The sequence below is a fragment of the Anomalospiza imberbis genome, chromosome 1 (assembly GCF_031753505.1).
Source record: "Anomalospiza imberbis isolate Cuckoo-Finch-1a 21T00152 chromosome 1, ASM3175350v1, whole genome shotgun sequence".
Lineage (NCBI taxonomy): Eukaryota > Metazoa > Chordata > Aves > Passeriformes > Viduidae > Anomalospiza > Anomalospiza imberbis.
The window spans coordinates 147193396-147216836 of NC_089681.1; the positions used below are offsets into that span (position 1 = coordinate 147193396).

The 23441-nt window shown below is 41.8% G+C and overlaps 2 protein-coding genes across 3 annotated transcripts in view; one reads left to right on the top strand and one right to left on the bottom strand.

Moving 5' to 3' along the window:
* Window positions 1–13296, top strand: part of WDR48 (WD repeat domain 48) — a 33140-nt gene extending 19844 nt beyond the window's left edge. For both annotated transcript variants that reach the window (XM_068175348.1, XM_068175355.1), the window contains exons 14-19: window positions 277–372; window positions 2420–2525; window positions 3909–3996; window positions 4549–4625; window positions 5325–5517; window positions 6102–13296. In XM_068175348.1, the coding sequence (XP_068031449.1) occupies window positions 277–372; window positions 2420–2525; window positions 3909–3996; window positions 4549–4625; window positions 5325–5517; window positions 6102–6197 (656 nt within the window). In that variant the 3' untranslated portion in view covers window positions 6198–13296. The remainder of the gene's footprint in view (window positions 1–276; window positions 373–2419; window positions 2526–3908; window positions 3997–4548; window positions 4626–5324; window positions 5518–6101) is intronic.
* On the bottom strand, window positions 12874–19740 carry GORASP1 (golgi reassembly stacking protein 1). The gene is made up of 9 exons (XM_068175362.1): window positions 19618–19740; window positions 17800–17880; window positions 16576–16779; window positions 15819–15905; window positions 15348–15478; window positions 14678–14819; window positions 14028–14169; window positions 13577–13732; window positions 12874–13295 (listed from the first exon to the last, which is right to left on the bottom strand). Exons 1-9 carry the CDS (start codon window positions 19678–19680, stop codon window positions 13012–13014), a joined length of 1290 nt encoding a protein of 429 aa, XP_068031463.1. The 5' UTR covers window positions 19681–19740; the 3' UTR covers window positions 12874–13011.
* Between the last annotated feature and the right edge of the window lie 3701 nt (window positions 19741–23441).

Consider the following 23441-nt stretch of genomic DNA (forward strand, 5'->3'; position numbering starts at 1 on the left):
AACCTTCAAGATGCAAAAGGGAAAAAGTAATTATAACCTAATGTAGAGAATGTTAAAGCACAAGAGTGATCCAACAGCAGGGATTCTAAAATCAGCTTTTCCTGAAAGATTGTAACATGCAGCTCTCAGATTGTGTCAAGCAGATTTCTGTGCCCATAAATAGTTTGCTTTGGGAACAGACCTGCTCAAACTCATGGGGAATTTTCAGCTGTGGATCAAATGGACAATATTATGTTGCCCATGTTATTTGAGTTCTGCCTCACTGTGTGTTGACAGTAAACCTTGGAGGGCTTCTGCTGCAAGCACTTCTGGAGTATTGGCCTAGAACACATATCAATCCAATGGATGAAGAAGAAAATGAGATAAACCATGGTTAGTATTTTAATATTTTCATTTTTTATGATTTGTCCACACACTGTTTGCTTATATGTGTTCCTTAAACAGATACATTTGTTGTCTTACATCTCTCTCTCTGTGCATTATAGACTTCATGTTTTTTAGCATTTCTGAATTTGCTTTACACTAAAAAGTGTTGTACTTCTGGAAGTATCAGCAAAAATCTTTGGTCTGTCTGTGAAAAAAGTAGGTGAATAAAAGATTCTGAAGTTACAGAAACAAGATGAAAAACAATTACTGGCAAACTGAGGCTTGACTTGGAAAAGAAACACTAGATAATGACAGTAAATAGCAATAAATCAGTTATCCAACACTAGCAAGTATTCTCTTGACATAATTCCAGTTTTCTTCTAGGTATTGTGAACAAAATAAAAGCTTTATTGGAAAAAATACCTTCAGTGTAATAATACATGAAGTAGCTCCATAGAAAACTCCTTAAAGTGGTGTTTCAGGGAATAATGCTAAGTCTAATCAGACCTTAGATGAAAGCCATGTGAAATGTAAGGTAGAGGCTGAATTTGGCAAAATAAGAGACTCTGTAACTCCTGAGCTGGAAATTAATTCAACCCAGGTCAGAGCTGACTGAAGTCTCCTATTTGGTGATTAAGAAATTACTTTCTATAGATAGATGATGCAATTAAAAACCTGTACATTCAGCATATCTCGCTGCTTTGTGACAAGACTGTGCCAAGAATTAGTTGCTTTCTTTCAAAACTGGCCTCCTTGGAGGTTTAGAGCTCTTGGCAGACTCTTCTGGATCCAGTTGCTGATTCTCAGACTGTTGTGTATTGGCAGTTTACAGCTTAGAGCCAGACAAGGTTTGAGAAGTGTAACTCACAGGCTTCTGTGGTGTTGGATTATTGATGCTACACTGCTTATTCCTCTGTAGAGTTGTGGACTAGTGGAATGTTTTCATTGCCCTTCCAAAAGAAAAAAATTAGGAGACTGGCACTGAGCAGTGACTTGAGAAGGTGGAGTGGACCTGTTGGACACTTATATTTTTGTAGAGATACCAATTTGAATAAACACAAATTGCATGCAGTGTTGTTCCTCTCAATTGTTCAGAGAAGTGTTATGAAAAAATCTTTTGAACCATAGGATTTTTCACTTGCTGTAACTTTAGTATCGTGTTTACCCCTTCCAATACAGATTTTCTTTTTTTGTTTTTTTTGCTTGTTACAATTTCTGACCTTTCTTTGCCTACATATAGTTCTGATTGGAAAGCTGAGGAATCATTCATCTTACCAGTCTGTGCTATTTAAATTTCTTAATGTTGCTTGAATTCAACATCTCTTCAAATACAGTAATGAGGTGCTACAGTGTAATGGAGATGTTTTTTCCGAAGTGCAAGTCTGGCATCCAAATTCTTCTACTTTGTTTCAAGATACCTACTGATTAGAAGCTGCACTGTTGAAGAGGTGTATAAATAATGCTGATTTTTCTTTAGTCTTGTCCTATCCACCTGATATGGAATCAGGTTCTTCAGTCTTTGAAGAACCATACTGCTGTAATTAGCTGTAATAAATTGAATTTGTAACAGGAAGTTCAAGGCACTGTGTGTCTGAACTTTCCTAGTACATTGTTTTGACATCTGGCAAATCCAGGTAGAAGAGCAGTGCAAACAACCCTTCAGAGTTCTGTACTGTCACTCTAGAGGGAAGAACAGTCTTGTCTTGGCAGAGTCTCTTTAGCTGATTCCTAATTTTAGTATTGTTCAGTTTGACAAAAGAAATGGGGGCAAAAAACCTCATAATCCGGTTTTGACTCCTGGACTTCATTTTCCTTTTTTCACAGGTTATTGAAATAGGCCTTCCACAAACCTGTATTGATCTTGTTACTCTGTAGTGGTTTTTTTTACATACTTGCTGCATCTTGGAAATGGGGATTTTTTTTTTTGTTTTGTTTTCATGAGGCTTATGATCTTATTAATTTACAAAATGTGTCTGCTGTAGGTGGAATGTGTGCCCAGTTTTAAGACCTAGTGCAGTCTCACTGCTGTTTTGTGATTTTTTTTTTCCAACAGTGAATGGGGAGCAGGAGAACAGAGTCCAGAAAGGAAATGGCTACTTCCAAGTGCCACCACACACACCAGTTATTTTTGGCGAGGCTGGAGGACGCACTTTGTTCAGGTATAAAAACTTAAAAATACAAGTTCCGTGGCTGAACAATTTCTTAGTGCAAGCAGGAAGTTTATCAAAAATGCTCTTTGGGTCTGTTCTGTACATTTAAGACACGTCCTTGACAGGCAAAATAAGCAGCTGTTGATGATGATTTGGCATTGTCCAACTGAGTGTGTGAGTTTGAGCATCAGCAAGGTGTGGGGTTTTAAAGCAGTAAGAGTTGTGTATAGTCCTTAGTTGTGTGTGATATTTTTGGGTGCCCTCTTTCTGCAAACTGATAAATTAAACTGTGTTTTAGAATGAAATTGTGCTGCTTTAGATTTTTGGGTGCTGTGCTGATCTGTGAGCATTAATTACTCAGGAGCTGCGACTCACTAGTGAATTGGCTTCTGCTCCCAAAGTTAGTAGATGATCCAGTAGAAGGTCCTAATCTCTGGCAGGGAGGAACACAGATCCTGTATTGCAATGTGTGTACTAGTTACCCTTCTATTTCATCTTGTTCTACATTGAAAAACCCAACTGAGATATGTGATACATCAGAGACGGTTTAATAATGCTGCAAAACAAATGCTGAGCTTGCAAACACTGTGAATTGGTTGATATTTACTGACATAGTGGATTTTAAATTTAAGGGGTGGGGCATGTTTGATCTGTTGGCTTTGTTTCCCAGGCTGAACAGGCACCAAAATGATGTAACTTTTAGTCAGTGAAACAGGGAAACCATTTTCAGCTTGGAAAACTTTCTTTTTTTCCTACAGTATCAATGTGTTTCTCTTGTACCTGGGGCTTAATATTTGCCTGCATTCTGTTCTGGTGGATCTTCCCTCTTATGTAGCTGCTCCTGCTCCTCAAGAGAACACTGGAAAGACCCCGTTGGAGGGAGCAAGCTGTGTTTATGGGACATAAAAGGTGGCTTGCAGGACTCTGACAAAATACCTCATTGAAATTTATAAAATGAAATGTGGCTTTTTTGCATCATTGCATGTGCACATTTCCTGTAACTGGTTTTATACTTTCCTTTAAGTGAGGGCTTAGCAGATGCTTTACATGCAAAGCTCATTTTTCCCAAGGAGAGAATTGCTTTATGCCAGGTGCCTCTCCCCTTCTCCTGACAGTTCTGTACTTCAACACACAAACATAACACAATCCAGAGCGAAGTACTTTTATACGTTTTCTGTGTCATAGCTGTAGTCTCCTGAGATCCTACTCCCTGTTTCTGGGATCTGGCTTCCTACAGCTCCTTCTGCTCTTTACAGAAGATAAATAATCTCTTCATGATCCTAACAGAGTTCAGGCTCCCTGCCCATTAAAAGGCAGAACCTCTCCTGAAAGCCTTTTAATGCAAATTGCAATAATTATTGTTACAATAAAGGTCATTTCTGTGTGTCTCAGGTTGCTATGTCGGGATTCAGGTGGTGAAACTGAATCCATGCTTCTCAATGAAACAGTGCCACAATGGGTAATTGACATCACTGTGGATGTAAGTATTGGGTGATTGGGTGTATTAGTTTGGCTTTTTAATGTTTTTTTAAGATGTACTACAATTAACTTTGCAGTATCTGAAATGACATTTTAAATTTTTGTTGAGTTTCTATTTAAAAAAGTGGTCTTAAGGTCTGTAATCAAGACCCTTTGAGATGCATCATTTTTTGATGTGTCCAGTTAAAGTACTTTTTGCTCAATTTTTATTGATAAAGAATGCAAAGTCCTGTGCATAATTGGTATCCTTTCCAATCAAAGGATGCAGGAATAGATACTACACTGCATATTGCTGCTGTCTTTTGACACTATCTAATTGCCTTTGAAATAAATAATTTATATTCAAAAGCTAGATGATCTGTGCATCATCTAAATTGAAGTGTCTCAGGAGTATGAGTAATTTGGAAGTTGGCTGTGGTGGGGGTGTTGATTAGGAATCTCTCACGACTTCTGATAATTAGGAGCTGAATATACTTCAAATAGCAGCTGCTGCAAATAGGAGCTGATAATGGTTCATCCTAAATTAACACTTCTGAAACTTGTTTTCTTCTAGAAAAATATGCCCAAGTTCAATAAGATTCCCTTCTACCTCCAACCTCATTCATCATCAGGGGCAAAAACTCTAAAAAAGTAAGTAATGCAAATATGACTATCAACATTTGAATATCCAAATTGCAGGAAAAATTCTGCAAGCTCAAGAAAAAAAAAAACCAAAGGGAAAAAAAAAACCAATTCGTTGATTTTCTAGAGAATTGTTTTGTGCTTGATGAATTTGTAGAAGTTCTTAGTCATTTAGTAGCATTGCTATAAAGCACTAAATTATATCAGAATATTTGAAAGAACTTTGGAGTTGGGTTCAACAGGCTAAGAAATGTCTAAGAACTAACTACTGAAGTGGGACTTTCTTTTGTGGTATTTAATCAGAAAACAGATGAATTTATAGATTGTTGCTCTGTTCAGAACCACAGCTTTGTTTCCTGTTGCTAACAGAGATGAATAATTGCTTTTTGAAAAGAAAAGAGACAAGTAGGGAATGCAAACTAGTTTGCTAGTCACATGAGCTGGGTTGGTTAAAAATCAATGCAGATTTTTATCTGGTCTTTTGAATATCTCAACTTCTTTTCTGAGTTTTTTGCTGTGTGAGTCTTTGGATAAATTGCTGTTACGATCATGGCATTCTGGATGATGCTGATAATTTACTACTAGACAGCATAAAGATGTTCTTTGTGTAGTTGCATAGTTTACTACAACTAAGGAAGGTGTTGTGAAGATAAGAAACACAGTTTGTTTCTCAAGTTTTTTCCTGACAAACTTCTCTAACTCCTATAGAGACCGGCTGTCAGCCAGTGACATGCTTCAGGTGAGAAAGGTGATGGAACATGTGTATGAGAAAATCATCAACTTGGACAACGAGTCTCAGACAACAAGCTCCTCCAACAATGAGAAAGCAGGAGAACAAGAAAAGGAGGAGGACATTGCTGTGCTAGCAGAGGAGAAGATTGAACTTCTGTGCCAGGACCAGGTAAGTTCCCTGTAATCAGAGCCAAGCTCTAGCAGTAAATTAGTTGTGAATTTTTGAGTTCTGAGCTTGAAATATGCTATAGAGTATCTGTTAACTTTAAAACTAAGTAAATGTTTTGACATTAAGTTAGTACTGATACAAGTTTCTGACAGTTGCAGATAGGCAGATAGAAAGAATTTTCATAATAAACCTGTTCAGTTTGGTCTGGCATGGGGCCCTTACAGGGTTACTTACTCATAGTCAACAAATGGGGTTAATACAATTCCAAAGAGTTGTATTTTTAGCATTTCTGGAATGTTTTGAGTTCTGCTTCTTTGGCAGTTTTCAAAATTGGTCCAAAACCACTAGTTGCCTAATAAGTGCAATGGAGATTAGGTACTGAGGAGGTAGTTGTAATCTGAAGTTACATGTTACTCTGCTAAAATCTTTCAGTAATGCATCAGGCTCAGTTGCTAATTGAAAAAATCTTAGCTTTTGCATTACGTATCTTGGTATCAGTTCTCAGCTTGGTTTGCTTTGTTTTTTTTTTAATTTCTGCCAGCCTAGTAGACTTGTTGAGTAAAAGCTGCCTTTTTGCTGTGTAGGTTTTGGACCCCAACATGGACCTTCGGACTGTAAAGCATTTCATCTGGAAGAGTGGTGGGGACCTGACGCTTCACTACCGCCAGAAATCGACGTGAGGGCAGCGCGGACCCAGAGCAGTCATTACTGACTTGACCTTGCTGTGCTGGTTCCAAGAGTAGTTCTAGAGCAGCCCTGAACCCCTAAGGTAGATGAGACTTCTAATGCCTCAGTATGGACGGGAAGTAAACATTTAATTGAAGTGACTAATAGACCTGTAATATAGAGGAAAAAGAAAAAAAAAATCTATATGACTTAAACTAAAGTCTGTCCTAGTCTCAGTCAATGAGATGGGAGGTCCCCGAGTGATTTGTGTTGTGTGAGGTGTACAGGGAGTGGATGATAACCCAGTGCAGACTTTTGCTTCCTCCTTTTTGCTTTTGGTTTTTTCCAGAACATAATCCCCTCATCTACTCGTGCTCGGTATCAAACAGGTTTGGCCGTATTAGTCACTATTCACAATGTAATTAAGAACTGCACACAAGGTATTTTTAGTACATTCCATTCATAAAGTTCCAGCAATGATTTCTCACAGGTTACTTAAGCATTTCTACCACTAAAAGAAATTTGGAAAAGAAAACACCAGAAAATAGGTATCGCATACTTGAATGAATGTGCCCATTTAAATGCAAACCAAGGGTTAACATGAGAATTGTTTTAATTGCTTTAGAGAGCTGTTGACATGCAAGATAAGAACACTAGAAAAATATCAGAGCAATGAGAGTCCAGTGATGCTGTGCATCATAATAGAGTGAACATGCTTTGCAGCAACTTAGATTTTTTTTTTTCTGAATATATATATATATATAACTACTTCCTGCACTGTGTCCTAGGTGTTCTAAAGACACACTAGTCTAATTTTTGGTAACTGTGCTCCAAAAGTATGTGACATTTTGTTAAAACTTCAAACCATTCTGATTATAACTTCATATGTTTAATGTTAAACTTTGAAAACTTCTCAGCAGATTTCATATTCATGAGATCAAATTACTGATTCTTCTTCTCCAAGGTTTTATATGCAATTGTTCTTTTGTTAGAGATTTATGCAGATCTTGTTTTCACTGCTATTTCTAAAAATCTGTGACTGTCATAGGCTCATGGTAATCTTTTATAGAAGTTTAACTTATTGGGGGGAGGGAGGGTAAGGGCCTTTCAGCTTTTTGTGAGAAAATGTGGGGATATCCCAGAAAACCATTTGTAGCCAGAGCAAATTACAAATCCTCATAGAGAAATGGTTTAAAAATTACTCTTGTCTGAAGCAGAAGCACAAGTGCCTTCAAGGGGCAGTATATTATTGTGAGTTTCTTCAGGAGACACATGCTGTAGCCCTTCCTGTATCTTGTGATCAAGATTTAGGTTGAGGCCTAAGGAAGGTCCCAATAAATTATATTACTGGGATTGTATTGGTCAGACAAAAAGTATTTTTCATCATGTTTTATTTGAAAAAAATAGACAAAATATAGTCAAAATAGTCATTCCCTTCTGCACTTTAAACTCAGCAAAACAAGTTCATTGCTTAGACAAAACCATGGTTCAGAATTAAGTTAGCATGTCTTTTCCCATCTTTCAAGAATCAGGTTCATTTTTTTAATCCCCATTTCTATGTATGCTTAGTTTGACACAATTGTGCTTTAACTGCACATTTTTAGTGCTATTTGTGAATTAAATGGTTAAACAGAACTGTAACTTTTATTGGTAAACTGTCCTGACTTGTATTTATTAATAGCAAGGGTCTGTGTCTGTTCCAATAGGCGCTGTTTGGGTTATGTTTTGTTTCCTGGTTGTCTTCCTGTCCTATTGTATACATTGGAGTTGCTCACAGTAATTTTTTTGTTTGAAATCAGCCCAAGGTTGTAACTTTCCTTCTGTTTTTTCTTTCTAACCATCCCGAAACACAGTAACAGGAAAGATTAATGGAAGAGTCTGCAATGCCAGAAGGGTAAATGATGTTTCACAGTTGTATAGAATAAAAGGCTTTAGTTAAAATATTTTCAAGTTGTTTTGTGTGCTAGATAAACTGTGCAGTTTTGGAGCTTGAATTTAACAAAGGCCTTCAGAGTGCTTTGAAGCCTCAAGTAATGCAATGGCTGAAGAAATGGCAATGCCTTAGCAGATAATATATATCTGTGAAGATAATCTTGTGGTTGAATGTAAGAATTTCTGAGGTGAGCAGACCTGCAGATGTGAGCTCTGAGTCCCATTGAGGGGAGAATGTCACGTGGGCAGTGCTGCTTTTGTACCATGAAAGTATTTTGTGCTAACAAGTGACCCATCCCAGTTGCTGCTGAGCTGTCTGTGTGTGGAAAGGTTGTAAGAGGCACACGGGAAATCAAGCTGGGTTTCCTGATGTTGAAAATGCCAGGAAAGAATGCTCAGAGCTTTTGCTGTGGAAATTGTCAGCTGAGCTGCTCTCTCTGAGCACACAGTAATTGAGTGCCCAAATGTGCTCCCAGATTCCCAGCTCTGACTTACATGGTGTATAAAGTGAGAGAAAGGGTCTTTTGCTACTACCTTTTAAATTATGCTGTCCATAAGAGTCCTGAAGGCAGAAGGAGGAGAGCATTGAGTTAATATGAGAGTCACAGCTCCTGGGAACATTGTGAACAGAGAGTTTGAGGTTGCCAGACGCATAGAGAAGGCTGCAGATTTGCAGAAGTTATCTAATTTCCAAGTTCATAATGGGAAGGAGTTGTAAATCTAGTGTTTAGTAGTGCAGCCTGTCTCCCAGAAAAGCATTTAAATTTTGTATGACAGGTAACTTTTTATTCTCTTTAGATGGGTTTGGGCTGAGAACAGGAGAGCTTGACTCAGAACTTGTAGCTGAAGTATAAGTATGATTTTAGGATGAGAAGAACTGCTTGAAGGATTTACCAGTAACTTTAAGAAACACTGAAAAAATACTCAAAATAAGCTCTGGGCAGAAAGGTTGTGGCCTCTTCTTCCCTGGAAGTGTTCTGGGCCAGGCTGGATAGGGCTCTGAGCATCCTGTTCTAGTGGAAGGTGTCCCTGCCCATGGCAGGGGGTTGGAACTGGATGAGCTTTATTACAGAATCATTAATGGTTTGGGTTGGAAGGGGCCTTAGTGTAGTTCTACCTCTTGGTCTTGAGATTTATTAGCTGGATTGTCCATGTATTCCCCAGGAGGGGGGCAGCTGGGGACTTGCAGGGCAGTTACTGGTATAGAGACATTACACCAAGGTATTACTTTTCCTTTCATGGAGGTCTTGTTTGATGCAAGGCTTATCCCTAGAAATTTATTGAACTTGGCACGTAGATTCAATTTTTAAGCACATGGTCTTACACTGTGGATGTGGTGCTGGATCCTGACCAGAGCCAGGTAGAATCACCTCCCAGCTGGATAACAGCTGTTGGGAGCACACACACACTTAACAGGAAAGTGGTTGATGGAAAGAGCTCCCTGTACTACAGTGGAAGTTTTTTCTGTTCAGAGCTGTGCAAACACCATGCAGAGCAGAGGTGCTGACTAGAGCCTGAGTGGGACATGGCTGATCTCTCTCTGAGGATATTGTGACACTGTTGTAAATGTCTTTTTCAGGGGACTGTGACTGCTTAATTACCTATTACATGTGTAATGTGTAATAATTACACATGAATTACATATTGTAGCTTCCAAATGTAACTTGGAGCAAACAGTTGAAATTCTGCTACAGCAGAAGCAATGGCAGTTAGTGTTTGCTTAAGGCAAAAGCCAAGAAGGAGGTTTGTGTGGGCAGTGCCCAGGAAATGGAACACAGTCTAATTGATGCAATGAGTAACCTGTAGCTACTTCCTCTTAAGAGCCTGTTCTTGTGTAACTGCTTGCAGGTGAAAATACCTGCCCAGTTTATGGGTGGTGTGATCTCTGCTCAGCATTGCAGAGATCCATTTTCCTGCAGCATTTCTGAGTTACAGCTCAGAGAAGTCCAGCCAAGTGTGGCTGAGCAGCCTCTGCACAGAGCCTAGAGCAGTACAGTAGGAGGTTCAGTAGATTGTCAGGCCTGCTGTGGAAGTTTAAGCGGGAAAATTAAATCATCACTGCCTGAATTTAGTGTTAAAATAGTTCTACTAGTAGGTGTTCAACTTAAAAGACAATAAATACATCCACATTCATTCATTCAAGTTCAGCCAGAATGAGTTTAGCATCCATATTCTGTTAATAATGAAGTTTGCATGTTTATCTCTATTTCCTTATAATGATCTTGGGGGTTTACAGTCATTCCTAGTAGAGGGCTATGCTGTATGGAAAGTTCCCATGGATCAAGTTAGCCTCAGCTGGGGCAGGGCCTGGCCACCTTTCTGTGGCCTTTGTTGAGCAGAGGTTTGAGCACCCAGGTGGGAGGAGGTCCGGTGGCTCCCAGGGCTCCTCCTGGCTCAGCCCCATCGGCCCTGGGTGCTGTGGCATTGGCAGGAGCAGGGCTCAGTGGAGATGGGCTTTGCCTAATCCTCACTCTAATGCTTGAGCTGCTGGGAGCCTCTGTGGGTTTAACGTCTGCCAGACCTGTGTCCTCAGGCTCAGCTGGTAATTTTAGGTCTGGCAGATCATCCTGTTGTGTCTGGCCATATAAATCACCCTGCTGCTGTAACGTCTGAGGTGACCTCCTTCTCCTCCTCCCTTTGATTTACCCTTCTCCTGATGCTGCCCAGATAATCCTCCTCGTGTCTGCAGAAGAGCTGCTGCTGTTGGGTTTAGAGTGGGAGAAAGGTCACATCCAGCTCCTGCTTACCTGGAAACAGATGTTTGGGACAGCAGCAGGCTGAGTGGCTGTTTGGTATTGGCTCTGAATCCAGCCACCCTCAGGTGCTTCTCCCATTCTTTTTAGGTTTCATTTTAAAGCTAAAATTCCAGTCACTTTCTTCACTTTGCACCCACAAACGGGAGTACTCTCCACTTGCTGGGCTGCAGCTGTGAGGGAGTATCCAAGTTGGTAAGAGAAATTTGATGAGGAGGTCCAACTCTTCACCTCATTTAGCATTTGAATGATCAGGTTTCAGGTTTGGAAAACACAACATTCTCTGGCTCAACGTTTAACTACTTGGTTTTCCAAACCCTTTCCCAGAGCCAGTTAACACACAGAGGCTGGACACAGACTGAAGTAAGTTTAAGCCATTTATTATGGTGATATTTGAAATCTAGGAAGGGTTTTGACATTCCCTGCTCTTAGATTTCTAGAAGGTGTTTATGGTACAGTCACTTAAATGAGCTATTAGCCTCTCATGGCCATTTTTGGGAAAGGTAAAGGACTAGAAACAGTCCGAAATAAACAACAAGAATAAAACACCACATAGGTGTCTCCAGGCATCAGACTCCAAGATCAACCAAAGCTAGGAATAGTTTAAATTACATGTATTTTTAGTGTTTGGCTGTTCACCCTTGTAACAGTCAGCTGGGGGAACAAAACAGGAAATTTATTTTAGCAACATAGGAAATAAAACTGACCCTCTAGCAGACTAGAATCCACTGTCAATTCTATGCCTTTAGTTAGAGCTTAATACATTCTTTAAAGCAACAGGTACTTTAACAGTCCTGCTCAGAACTACTGTACTTGTAGTATTTCAGACTAACAACAGATCAGGGACAGACTTTTTTGTCAGGGTGGACTCACCTGAAGCCCTCATGTGCTGTGACTTTGCCTGCACCCATTGGCTGAAGCTGAGCTGTCACTTACTGCCAGAGCAGAAAGAGAGCAGGAGCCAGGGCAAAGGAAATCGGGCAATATTGTGCTAAATAAGTGTACTTTAGGTTACAGCCTAAACACACACCAGCCTTGTACCCCATTCTCTTCATTTACAAAGGATTTGCACTGCAGCAGCTGTACTATTGCCTACCAGCAGCTTTGAAATTCCATGATAAATCACTGCCCTGAGGATTATAAAACCATCCATGTCTTCCCTTGTTTATGTCATGTTTGCCGTTACATTCAGAAGCGAGCTGGGGACAAATGCAAACAAAAATAAAAAGCTACAAAAACCAGTTGCTGGTGCTGCACAACAGCCCTGTTTTAGATTTAAAACAATTTGTATAAAAATAGTAATGAGTAAATAGAAAAGCACAAAGGAAAGCCATTTCTTGGTCACTACAGATGCCAAGGCATTCAATCTTCACTCCTACTTTAAGATCATCTTTAATTTATTTCAAGTAACCACCATCATCCCCTTCCCCCTCACTGTTTATTTAACTGCAAGGCCTCCACCTGGTCCACTCAAGAGCAGAAGTGAATGACAGGACCCACCACCATGGCTTTGTCCCATCTGAGGCTGCAATTTCAAACCCCATTGTATTTCTTTCCTGCCCAAGGAGGGATAAAGAAGGTACACAAATGACTGTTGCAGAGAAGGGAATTAAACCAAGAAAAATAAGAGTCTAGTAAGAGTACTAGAGTAGTAAGTAAAAGTATCTTAGTGTAAGAAATGCCTTGCAAGTCACAGGAACAGGCTAACCAAGATGTATGTACCATTAGAAAAGCTTTCTAACAAATCAAAACTATAAATATTTTTTTTAATGCCATCAAACATACTGATAAAAATCATCACTAAGTGTCACTGTTCAGGCACAGTGCCTTTGTAAATACATTCAGGAGCACTTCTAGGCAAATGTGAACTCCAGAACTTGACATTCTGCCACTGTCCAACTTGTTTCTGCATCAATTTCTCTATTGATTGGGTGATTCTGGACAGCATTCAAATTCTGAGCATAGATCAATCCATTAAACAGTGATTGGAAAAGACAACAGGATCTGTACTTCATGTGATTTCTTTTCTAGTGTTGTCTACACTAACAAAATAGAGTAACTGTAATTCTTTCAAGATCAGAAGAATATTCCAAGCTGTAGCACTGCAGCATTCAGCAGTCTGTAAACAGCAGCAGGGTCCATTTCACTCAGGATCTTGTGCAGCTGCTTCTCCTTTCTGCTCACTTGCTGCTTCGTGCTCTGGTGTCTCTGGAGCAGTGGTTAACGAGCTCTCAATGCTGTTCATAAGCAGCTTGGACTCCTGGCTATCAGCATCATTTCCTAGTGTTGTTTTTGAAGAAATGTCATGAGGAAGGTCAAGAGAAGGTAAAGATGGAATTGAAGGCAGGAGGTCATCCAGTGTGGGCTGTTTGCCTGATCCTTCAGGATATGGGGTTAAACCTTCAGGGTCCAAAGTTGAGGCATTTTCTGGGAAATTGAGAGAGTTTGTAAAAAACCAAAACATATCAGACAGTGCCTCAGCATTTTCATTTAAAGAAAAAGACCCACATGCTATAAACTTAAGGAAAAGCACATTAGATTTTTCCATTTCTAAAACTGATTTCTGCTACTTTTTTCATCCCATTTTTGCCATTCTTGCTGCATTTTATTAAAATTTGCCTATTTCCAAAAGCTGTGATGATGTTAAGCGAGCATGAGTTGGTGCCATTCCAGAAAGAAGACCCAAAGGAAATCCTGAGTGAACTTACCAAAATAAGCAGAGGCTTCACTATTTGGCATTAATGTTTCAGAGCCTACAGAAGCCCCTGCTGCTGGCACGTTGAAGGAGGCAGATGGGGACAGGTTGGACACTTCTGTTAAGCTTGTGAACTCGGAAACTGAAATTCCAGACATATCTAGAAATCCTGAAGGAGAAAGCAAGTATTAGTTAGATGCAACACAAAATTCTAGATTCAAAAGGACATGTTCAATCCAGACTGAAGTCCGTGAAGTCCCCTTCTTACTAAATGCAAATAGATTTAACTTACCTGGTACCCAAATTCTATAGCTCTGAAATCCAGGGAAGTCAAAAACCTCAAGGAAAACCACCACCAGTGCTCAGAGTTCTGAATTTAAATCTCTAGCTTGTTTAAGAGCATATTAATTTATTTAAATGTACTCTAAAGAATTGGTGCAAAAAAAGCACCCAAGAAAACACACCTGGATCCATAACTCTCTGGAGAGGGGGAGGAGGAGAAAGGGAGCTTTCTGGTGAGTAACCACTCATTTGCTCTGTGGAATGATCCAAGTTCGTAACTGCTTCAGAGCTGTCATTCTGAGAGGTAGGTGCCAACAATGGAGTCTGGAATAATACAGCAAGAAGTAAAAATACTGTTTTACATCAAAAGCTTCACCTGTAGCCAAAATTCCCATGAAAGCATCCTGCCTGTCTCCATATGCACCAGTTCAGAGAGAAGCTGTGATGCTGAAACTGAGAGACAAACACCACTTAGGACATGTTCCAGCTCAGCCTTTTAAAGCCAATCTGTTCTCAGAACTTGGTTCCTGGAGGTGTATCTTTCTCCTAGTGAAGTAGGTGCTCCAACATAATTTTCATTGAGTGGCACAGCTGTAGGATGCAAGACTTGAAAATAAGGAGAAAATATTTGGCAAGAATTTATATCAGCTGACACTGGTGATCTGGCACCTGCTCAGCAGCATCAGCTCTCCCTTTCCCTTTATCCAACTCCATTTCATTCAACAAAATTGAATGCTGTACTCAAACATTCTGTATTACCACTGTCCCAAACAGCAGAAAATTTTGAAACTCCAGAGAATGTGGCAGAGATTGGAATTTATTTTTTTCCTACCTCTGTGTAACCATTAGTGGATGGCACAGGAGTTCCAGCTTCTGGTGAGGGTGAAGGTGATTTGCTTTCTGGCTTTTTCCTTGATGTCGTGGACTGTGTTGGAATTCTGTGCAAATAGCCATATCCAATACCACATCCTAAACTGTACAAGAGAAAAAAAATCAAGACACAAAAAAGTGCTCTTAACAAAGTAATATTTTAAATTTTGACTTCTTTAAACAAGAATAGTTTGTGTCTTTTATCTATAGCAGGAAATACCTACCTGCAAGAATTTCCACTTAAGAGTACTCAAGGAACACTCTGCAATCAACTTTGAGACGTGCTGACAGTTTAGCTTTGAGTGAATTATTTTATATCTTTGCAAAATATTTAATCTGACCTGATGTGGGTTTTGTTCTTGCTTTAGCTGAATGTTTTGACTATGAGAATGCAAATAATGAATCTGCTAATGGGAGTTCTGCCATTTGATTCAACCTGAGCAGGATTAGATCCTGAATGTGCCCAATTCCTAGTTCTAAACCAATTTATTTTAATGTAAAGATTAACAGTTTTGGGTGACAAGTGTGAGGAAAGAAGGCTGAACTTGGAAACACCAATAACTGATAGTCATACTCCTAACAGGAGCTCATTTACAGCAAGTGTAAAACCTGTCATCAAGAGAGATCAGTACCTTCCTTCTCCACCCCAAGCTCCATTGGGAGTCACAACTACCTCTCGGATGGAATCTGCCTCAGTGTTATAAACCATCAGCTTCAGCGGCCTCCCCTCGTGGGATTCAATCAGGGAAAAGAAATCCTCTGACTATGAAAAAAAAAGATAGAAAGTAGTAGTTAATAAACCCATATGTGCAAGTCAACATTCTGCATAGTTATTTACTCAATGTGAGATACTTAACACCCAGAGATAGAAAAATCACCAATGTAGTTTGATCTTTAGTAGCAACTTCTTTTTATTGTCAGATTAAAAAGAAAGATAATGTTTGCCTTAACAATAAAGCTTCTGTCATAAACACCAACCCTCCAAAATCCCTCAATGCCACCCCCATGTGTTTGATGAGATTTATACAAAACCCAAATCCTACAATAAACACTTGGCAGGCACAAAGACAATCACTGGCTGCTGGAAGGAACGTGCACCCTACCTCCTGGAGAATCTGATCAGATCCAACAACGTAGTCAGTGTATGGCTGGAGACCAGCCAGAGCCGCAGGAGACGAAGGCTCAACGTCCTGTGAAAGAACGGCACGAGTCATCTGCACCCACAGCAGGATAAACTACCAAGATCAACAAGAACTAACTCCCAGAGCAAGGAAGGAAAGAACATTTTGTTAATGGGGTAAAAACAAAGCTCTCGAATAGTCTACATCCACCTGTGACATCCTGTAAAACATGCTGAGTAAGAAAGATTTAGAACATGATGAGTAGGAAAATCTTACCAATTTAAAATTACATCCTCTGAAGATTCTGAGAAATTGAATTTACTTAACCAGAAACATAAACGTTCTTTCCTATTCAGTTCTATTCTTTTAGCTCTTCCTCTTAATTTTAAAATAAATTTGTGGTGCTTTTTGTAACATTAATATTACTTCAGTGAATTTAGCCAACACAGAGACATCAATCGGGGCAGAATCTTTCTGCTTTTGCCATTGATTATTCAGTATAAAACAAAAAACCCTTCCCACCTATACTGTTTGGTCTGGTTGGGATGGAGTTATTTTTGTCACTGTCACTCTGACAGCCACCCACTCCTTGTCCCTACTCAAACAGCTCAGACAAACCTTCAAGACTCTTCCCTTCCTCTGTGTGACTGCATCCCAGTACTTGGCATTACTGCTAAACATCACACTGTAAAACAAGGTGACACGAAGTGTAACGAGCCAGGCAGGAACTGCTCCTCACCAGAACGTGCCAGACGTGCTCATTGGCTCCCTGGAAGCTGCAGAACCTCACGCTGGCTCCAAGGAGGCCCTGTCCTCCCCACATGTTACTGGGGATCACCTCCACCTCTCGGATTTTCATTGTTTTGATGTTGTACACCTCCAGCTTCACTGCTTTCTCAGCATTTGCCTTCAGCAGGTCCTTCAACATATTGTTCTCCTTGTTCTGTAAAGCAGGATTAACATTATTTCTAGTTGCACCTGTAATATCTGTGGCAGAATTTGAATACAAAGAACCAAAACTAAAAGTTTAGGTTCTGTGGCCCACAAACAATCCCAGTAATTTCCAGTTCAATTTTCTTTTACTAGAAAGCAGTCAGTACTGTCAACACACATCCCTTTACATAAGTACTTCCTGTTGCTCCATTTCATCACTGGCATTCCTGTCCTTCACAACTGCTATTAAATAATACCAGCAGTATCAGGTGCCAACTGTGTAGTCCTAACAACGAGCAGCAACATTTCACTTCTTGTCTCTGAGCCCCATCCCTCTTCAACAGCCCTTCAAAGTCACTGCACACTGACTGTGAAAGAATATCTTCATTTCTGTCATGTTAGAAGATTAAATGATCTTCCCCCAAAATCTGCCCTTACAATGATCACTTCCAAAAAAGACATTTCCTCTCATAAAACCAAGACAAACTTAATGAATTCAGCTTGAATGTAGTTAGGGTGGAGCATACAAGGCAAAGCTCTGAGCCTTTTAAGTAAACTAACAAAATCCCAACCAAAACCCAAAAAAACCCCATCAAACCAAAACTCAACTCTTCTCTCGTAACTCATCACACAGGAACCGTGTTCTTGGTCTCAGAAGTGTAAGTAGACACACTGATTCTTTTTCATGTTTTATCAAATGTTGAAACAAGTTTGTTTAAACAAATGTTGAGCTCTGACTATTGACTCACCAGTTCAATATTCACCTTGTGGTGGAAAATATGTACAAGTGAGCAATAACATAAACATTGTGTTAACCTCTTAAGAAGTTAAGGTGAAGTAAAGGCATAAACAAAACCTTTCCTTCAAACTTGGGTCCAGCCAAAGAAACTTTGAACCCCTGCAAGTTTTACTTTACTTTTAATGTCCAATGTGAAAAGTTTCTCTGCTTGTGACAGTTACGGCTTTTACCTTTCCTCCCACAGTTCATGTAGGGTGGGAAACAACAACACTGAAATCATCTGAGACTTACAAGCCTTGTGTGTCCTATGGCAATGATGAAATCAAAGAAAGGTTCCAGTCCTCCTTGTTGGGCTGGGGAGTTCTCCTGAACCTGCAGAACATTTTATTGTTATTCCACACTGACCTCCAGTTACCCAAGTGAGAGTGTTAATCTTTACACTTTATTCAATATTTACTTTTCAGCCGAGCCAGAGATAAGGCACCAAATGACCACCCTCAAGCAGCGGTGCATGATTAGGCTCTTACTTTTATAGAACTATGAACAGATATCCAAATCAAGCTGTAAAAAGCAGGTTTTGAACCCCGTGTAAGACACAAATGTTGTGAATCAGAGCTCACAGCCTGGAACTATTAAATACTGAATACTTTGGAGAAAGGCTTGGTTTTCTGCCAGAATTTGCAGAGTTTTCTGCAGGATTTTCTTCCATGGTTCTAACAACCTGAGCACAGTGAGAGTCCCCACTTGCATCAGAGCCATTTTTCCCTGACCACAAGGGACAGCTGGGTTCCGGCATTTCCAGCCCACTGGAACAGGAATATTTACACAAGCACACGCCCGCCCACAAGTTCTGGTCAAGAAAACAGCCACCGCTTACAAAAGATTCCTAAGAAATAAGAGCTGGGACATCTCAATTTCATTAGAAGCAAAGCTGTCATAGAAGAGATGCAATCTACAGAGAGAACACTCATAAAACACATTCATACCAGGAAAAAACCCACCAAAATTTGCAATTACACTGAAGTCCACCCACTTCAAGGTGCACTGACAAAGCAAGATGGTGTTAAGGAATCACTGCAAAGCTACTGACAGTTTGCTCTTGACTTCACTTTTTGTTAACTCAGCAGCCCTTAACCTGAGATACATTTGACTCCTGAGGGCCACCTCACAATTTAAGCACAAAATTACAACCCAGGCATCACCTAAACTGGGAAGTTCATTGCTAGGAAAGTTCAAACTCCAACATTTTATATTTGGTCTGGTGTTACCAAAATGCTAGATACGGGTTTTTTTTTAATAGATAAACTTGTATTGGTATTGGGGCTTTTGCTGGCAGAACTGTTTATAGAAGTTATAAAATATATTTAATAGTACAGTTACTTCAGCAAAAGCTTCTAAAGCAAAAATAAGAACAAAAATCATGCTTTATTTTTAAACAGTCAAGACTGAGCACTGTAACCACAGCTGGAGTAGAAGTATTAACATTCATCAGAACGCTGAACTGCATCAAAATCAAACAGGCAGCTTCATACTGCTGCCGAGAAACACAGAATGCAGATGAAGTGGAAACTGCACGTGGCATCTGGGAGAGGCAGCCACGGGGGAAGCCACGGCTGGAGCGGGAATTAACCCCTACCGCGCCGCTGTGGACATCCACAGAGGAGGCAGCAGGGAAAGGAGGGAAGCAGGGGAATGGGGAGAGAGAAGGAGAAGAGCAGAGAGAGAGAGAGAGAACAGAGAGCGATGGAGGCGAGCCGGGAGAAAAGGAGGGGAACAGGGATGGAAGAAGCGCTGTTCTACTCTTGAACTCCTTCAAGTTCCCCGAGAGCAGCCCCGCAGGCTCCCGCGGGCCGTTCGGCACCCAAGTCCCGCCAGGCCGCGGCCCCGAGCTCGCTGCAGCCGCCGGGACCGGCACCCGCAGGTCCCGGGAGCGGCGCGGCCGCCCCGCCCCGCCCCTGCCGGCGTGGCAGCTCCGGGAAGGAGCCAGCAGCCGGGAGCCACGGGCGGGATGCGGCAGCGCGACCCCGCCGGACCCGCCCCGGCGCCGCTCGCGGCCCTCCCAGCCTCCCTCCCTCCGTCTCCCCGCGGGCCCGGCGGCGGCCGCCTCACCCCGTGCACGTGGAAGCCCTCGGCGCCGCCGCCGGGGCCCTCGGAGCTGGAGCCCAGCCCCATGGCGGCCGGCCCGGCTGCGCTCCGCCGGCACCCGAGCGGAGCCGGCCCTCAGGCGGCCGGCCCGGCAGCGCTCCGCCGGCACCCGAGCGGAGCCGGCCCTCAGGCGGCCGGCCCGGCTGCGCTCCGCCGGCACCCGAGCGGAGCCGGCCCTCAGGCGGCCGGCCCGGCTGCGCTCCGCCGGCACCCGAGCGGAGCCGGCCCTCAGGCAGCCGGCCCTCAGGCAGCCGGCCCTCAGGCGGCCGGCCCGGCTGCGCTCCGCCGGCACCCGAGCGGAGCCGGCCCTCAGGCGGCCGCGGCCCCGCGCATCGCCCGCAGGCACGAGCAGCCGAGCGCCGAGCGCGGCGCCGGGACACGGCGCAGCCGGGCGGGAGCTCGGCTCGACTCCGCGGCCTGGCGCGTGCCCGGCGGGGAACGCCCCCTAGCGACGGGGGCGGGGCGGGAGAAGCGAGGCGTTGCTGCGGGGGGCGCCGAGGGGGCGTGGCCAGCGCTGAGAGGGCGTGGCTATCGCTGAGGGGGCGTGGTCTGTGCCGCTGTGGGGCGTGGCCAGCGCCGAGGGGCGGGGCCAGCGCCGGGGTCCCGGAATCGCGGAATTTTTTAGGTTGGGCTAAAACTTAAAAACCATCCCCCTGTTAGTACAATCCAGAGAGAGCTTATTGCTAATTTTGTACTAATTTTCGTACTAATTTTGTGTCTCTGCTCCTCTCTGTCGGCAGAAAACTGTGCTCAAGAGCGGTATTTCTACCAGCTGAGACAACTTTTCGCATTAATAGCTAAAGAGGTAAATCAGCAGCCCAGCGTTGCTGGTGTACAAGTTTATTTCTAAGCAGGTAGGTATTTCTGTTTCGAAGAGGTTGTGGTATCTCCGCCCCGCTGAAATTTCATGTCTGCCCCGCTGTGTTCTACTTAGGATTGATCCTTCTGATTCTGCCTTGAACTCATGGATGGAAAAGTTCTGAAAATTTTCAAGGAAGCAGAATTAATTGGAAGTGTTATGACATTCATCTCGTTCGAATGTTAGTTGTATTTCCTGCATGAACGTTTTCATGTCAGTATAAAAGTAACTCATTTCGTTGAAACTCCTTGGTAATACTGCTGTCACCTCCGATATTTCATTTTTCAAAGGATCCATCCACATAATCTCTGTGGTTCAAGTGTGATGCATAAAAATGGAAAAAAAGGGAAAAAACCCAAAAAGCTGCTTTTTCCATCCTCTGCCTTTGCTTTCAAGTGAAATTCTTACATTCCCCTGTCACTTCAGGTGCTATTTATGCTTGAAAATCCACACACTGGTTCATGTTTATCCAAAGAAAGCACAGGATATTCTCAGGAGCCTTTTTAAATAACTTTTCCCTGGAGTTGTCTCTAAGCTGTGACTGCAGATCTGTGCATCACATTCATTGAGCAGATGGGAAATAAAAGCATTCAGAAAAAAAAGAAAATTATGCCTAACGTTCATCTGTGGGATTTTTTTTTTTTTTTTGCTGTGTATTTTTGGGGACATTATCTCATAGCTTTATTTTGTATTAAACTGTTTTTTTTCAGTCTTTTGTAACGGGTGAGCCAATGAGGAGCTGCAGTGCTGGCGCTGTAGTTGTATTTTTACAAACAGCAGAAATCAGAAACATTTCTTCAGACTTACCAAAAGTAGATGCCAGAGGAGAGAGTCTGATTCCAGTACTAAATCAGTACTTAGGAAATAAAAGACTACAACAAAAACTAAAAAAAAAAAAAAAAAAAAAAAAAAAAAAAGAAAGAAAATCTAGAGGAATTCTTTGCATTTGTGTTTATCACAGAAGGCAGTGAGGAGGTTCCCATCCCCAAACCTTTCTTTGCATTGTCTTGTGTCGAGGTGGAGCTGAAAGAGCCCATGGACAGAGAAAACAGGCAGGACATTTTCAGGAATAGGTGGCACTTATCCCGCCTCTCTGGAGGAGCAGGGGAAGGAGCTGGCACACCACAAGCAGAGGTTTTGTACTGCTCACTTCAAGCACTTTGGCCGCAGGGAAGTGCTAAACATCCAAATTTTTAACAAGGAATTCTAGCAGGGATCTGAAGGGGAGGTCTGCAAGCCTGAATAAAGTAACAGAAACTCCAGCAAGTAACATTTTTAGTGGGTACCTGAGCATTCTTATTGTAAATGCAGGTGAACCCGGTGGGAAGAAATGCTGATGTCTGCCTCCAGTCCAGAAGGATGAATGATTTCTTTATTATAACTATGCCATAATACATTAATATACTATTTAAAGGAGACACTAAAACTACATACCTACTTTTTCTAACTACCATAACTAACTCACTCACAACTCGTAACCCTCTCTGAGAGTCCAGCTGAGGTCCTCGAGGGTATGGAGACATCCCCATGGGGCTGGTGAGATGTCAAGGGACCTCAGGAGAGCTGTGCCCCTTTGACACAGAAGATTGGGATGGGATGGGATGGGATGGGATGGGATGGGATGGGATATTCTCAGACATTTCTAATGGCACTGGCCCCTATATTTGATCTGTGCACCCCCTGTTCCACAGCATCTTCAGCCTCCCCTCCCAAAATATCCCAAAGTGTTGCAGCCAGCCTTACACCTCACCAGAGCACCCTACACCTGGTAGAGCCAGCCCCCCAGGAGCTAATTCTCCTGTTGCCATGACTGTCTCCTTTTTCTGCTCTCCATAAGCACACGGGCAGCACCAGTTTTCTAAAATCTAGTTAACTCCCTGCTTCAGCTGCACCCTAATTGTAAAATGCAGGTGAACCCGGTGGGAAGAAATGATGTCTGACTCCAGTTCAGAAGGCTGAATGATTTCTTTATTATAACTATGCTATAATACATTAATATACTATTTAAAGGAAGATGTTAAAATTACAAACCTACTTTTCTAAATGCCATATCTAACTCACAACTCGTGACCCTCTCTGAGAGTCCAGCCACAGGTGGATTGGATTTGCCATCAGCTCAAACAATCCTCACCAGAATCCAACCAAGCAATCACCCCAGGTAAACAATTCTCCAAACATATTCCACATGGGAAAAACAAGGAGCAGAAATTGAAATCGATTTCTCTTTCTTCTCTTTGTGCTCCTCTATGAAAAAATCCTGAGAGAGGGAAGAATGTGCCTGCCACATATTATGTTCTTGGGAAGAGCCAACGTGGCTCTGGTAAAGGAATATCCTGTCTGACACATCTGGAAATACACAGAAAGGAGCAATCTGCTGCCTTGGATTTCAAAAACTCCCTCATCAAAGCTTTATCAAAGGTTTTTTTTTTTTGTTTGTTTGTTTTTTTTTTTGTTTTTTTTTTAAGGAAACTAAGCAGCAATGCTTTGAGTTATGTTTATATCAATGAGTGGCTAAAAGATAAATAGATTGTGAGAGTGAATGATCACTGAAAGGTCATTCAAAGCATTATCAAAAAAACCAAACACTGATTTCCCTCCTAATCTAAAAGCCTGGAAAGAGAGATACACACTGAGATGACAAAAGGTGTAAAATATGGATAAGGTGGTCCTTTTTTTTAGCTTCTGCTTTTTCATTTTGCCTGTCACAAGTTCCAGCAGTCTGAATCTTGATGATCCATTAGCCCAATGTTTCATCCACCTGTGCACGTTAAATGAGGAGCTGCACAACAAAGGAAATCCAGGGGTGATTTGTTAAGTTTAGGCAATTTTGAGTAGTATTTTATCTAATTTACAAAAGAAACTAGCACCAAATACAGTGCTGCTGTCAATAAATTGTTGGAAAAAACCTAATCTGCCCCGTGCCACTCTT

Bases quoted from the DNA above. Each gene is read 5' to 3' on its own strand.
- GORASP1 (XM_068175362.1), bottom strand. From the start codon at position 19,680: ATGGGGCTGGGCTCCAGCTCCGAGGGCCCCGGCGGCGGCGCCGAGGGC. The intron at 15,906-16,575 runs GTGAGGAGCAGT...GTTCTTTCACAG, and splicing joins AGCACGTCTGGCACGTTCTG to GACGTTGAGCCTTCGTCTCC. The intron at 14,820-15,347 runs GTACTGATCTCT...TCTCTTGTACAG, and splicing joins GCTTGGGGTGGAGAAGGAAG to TTTAGGATGTGGTATTGGAT.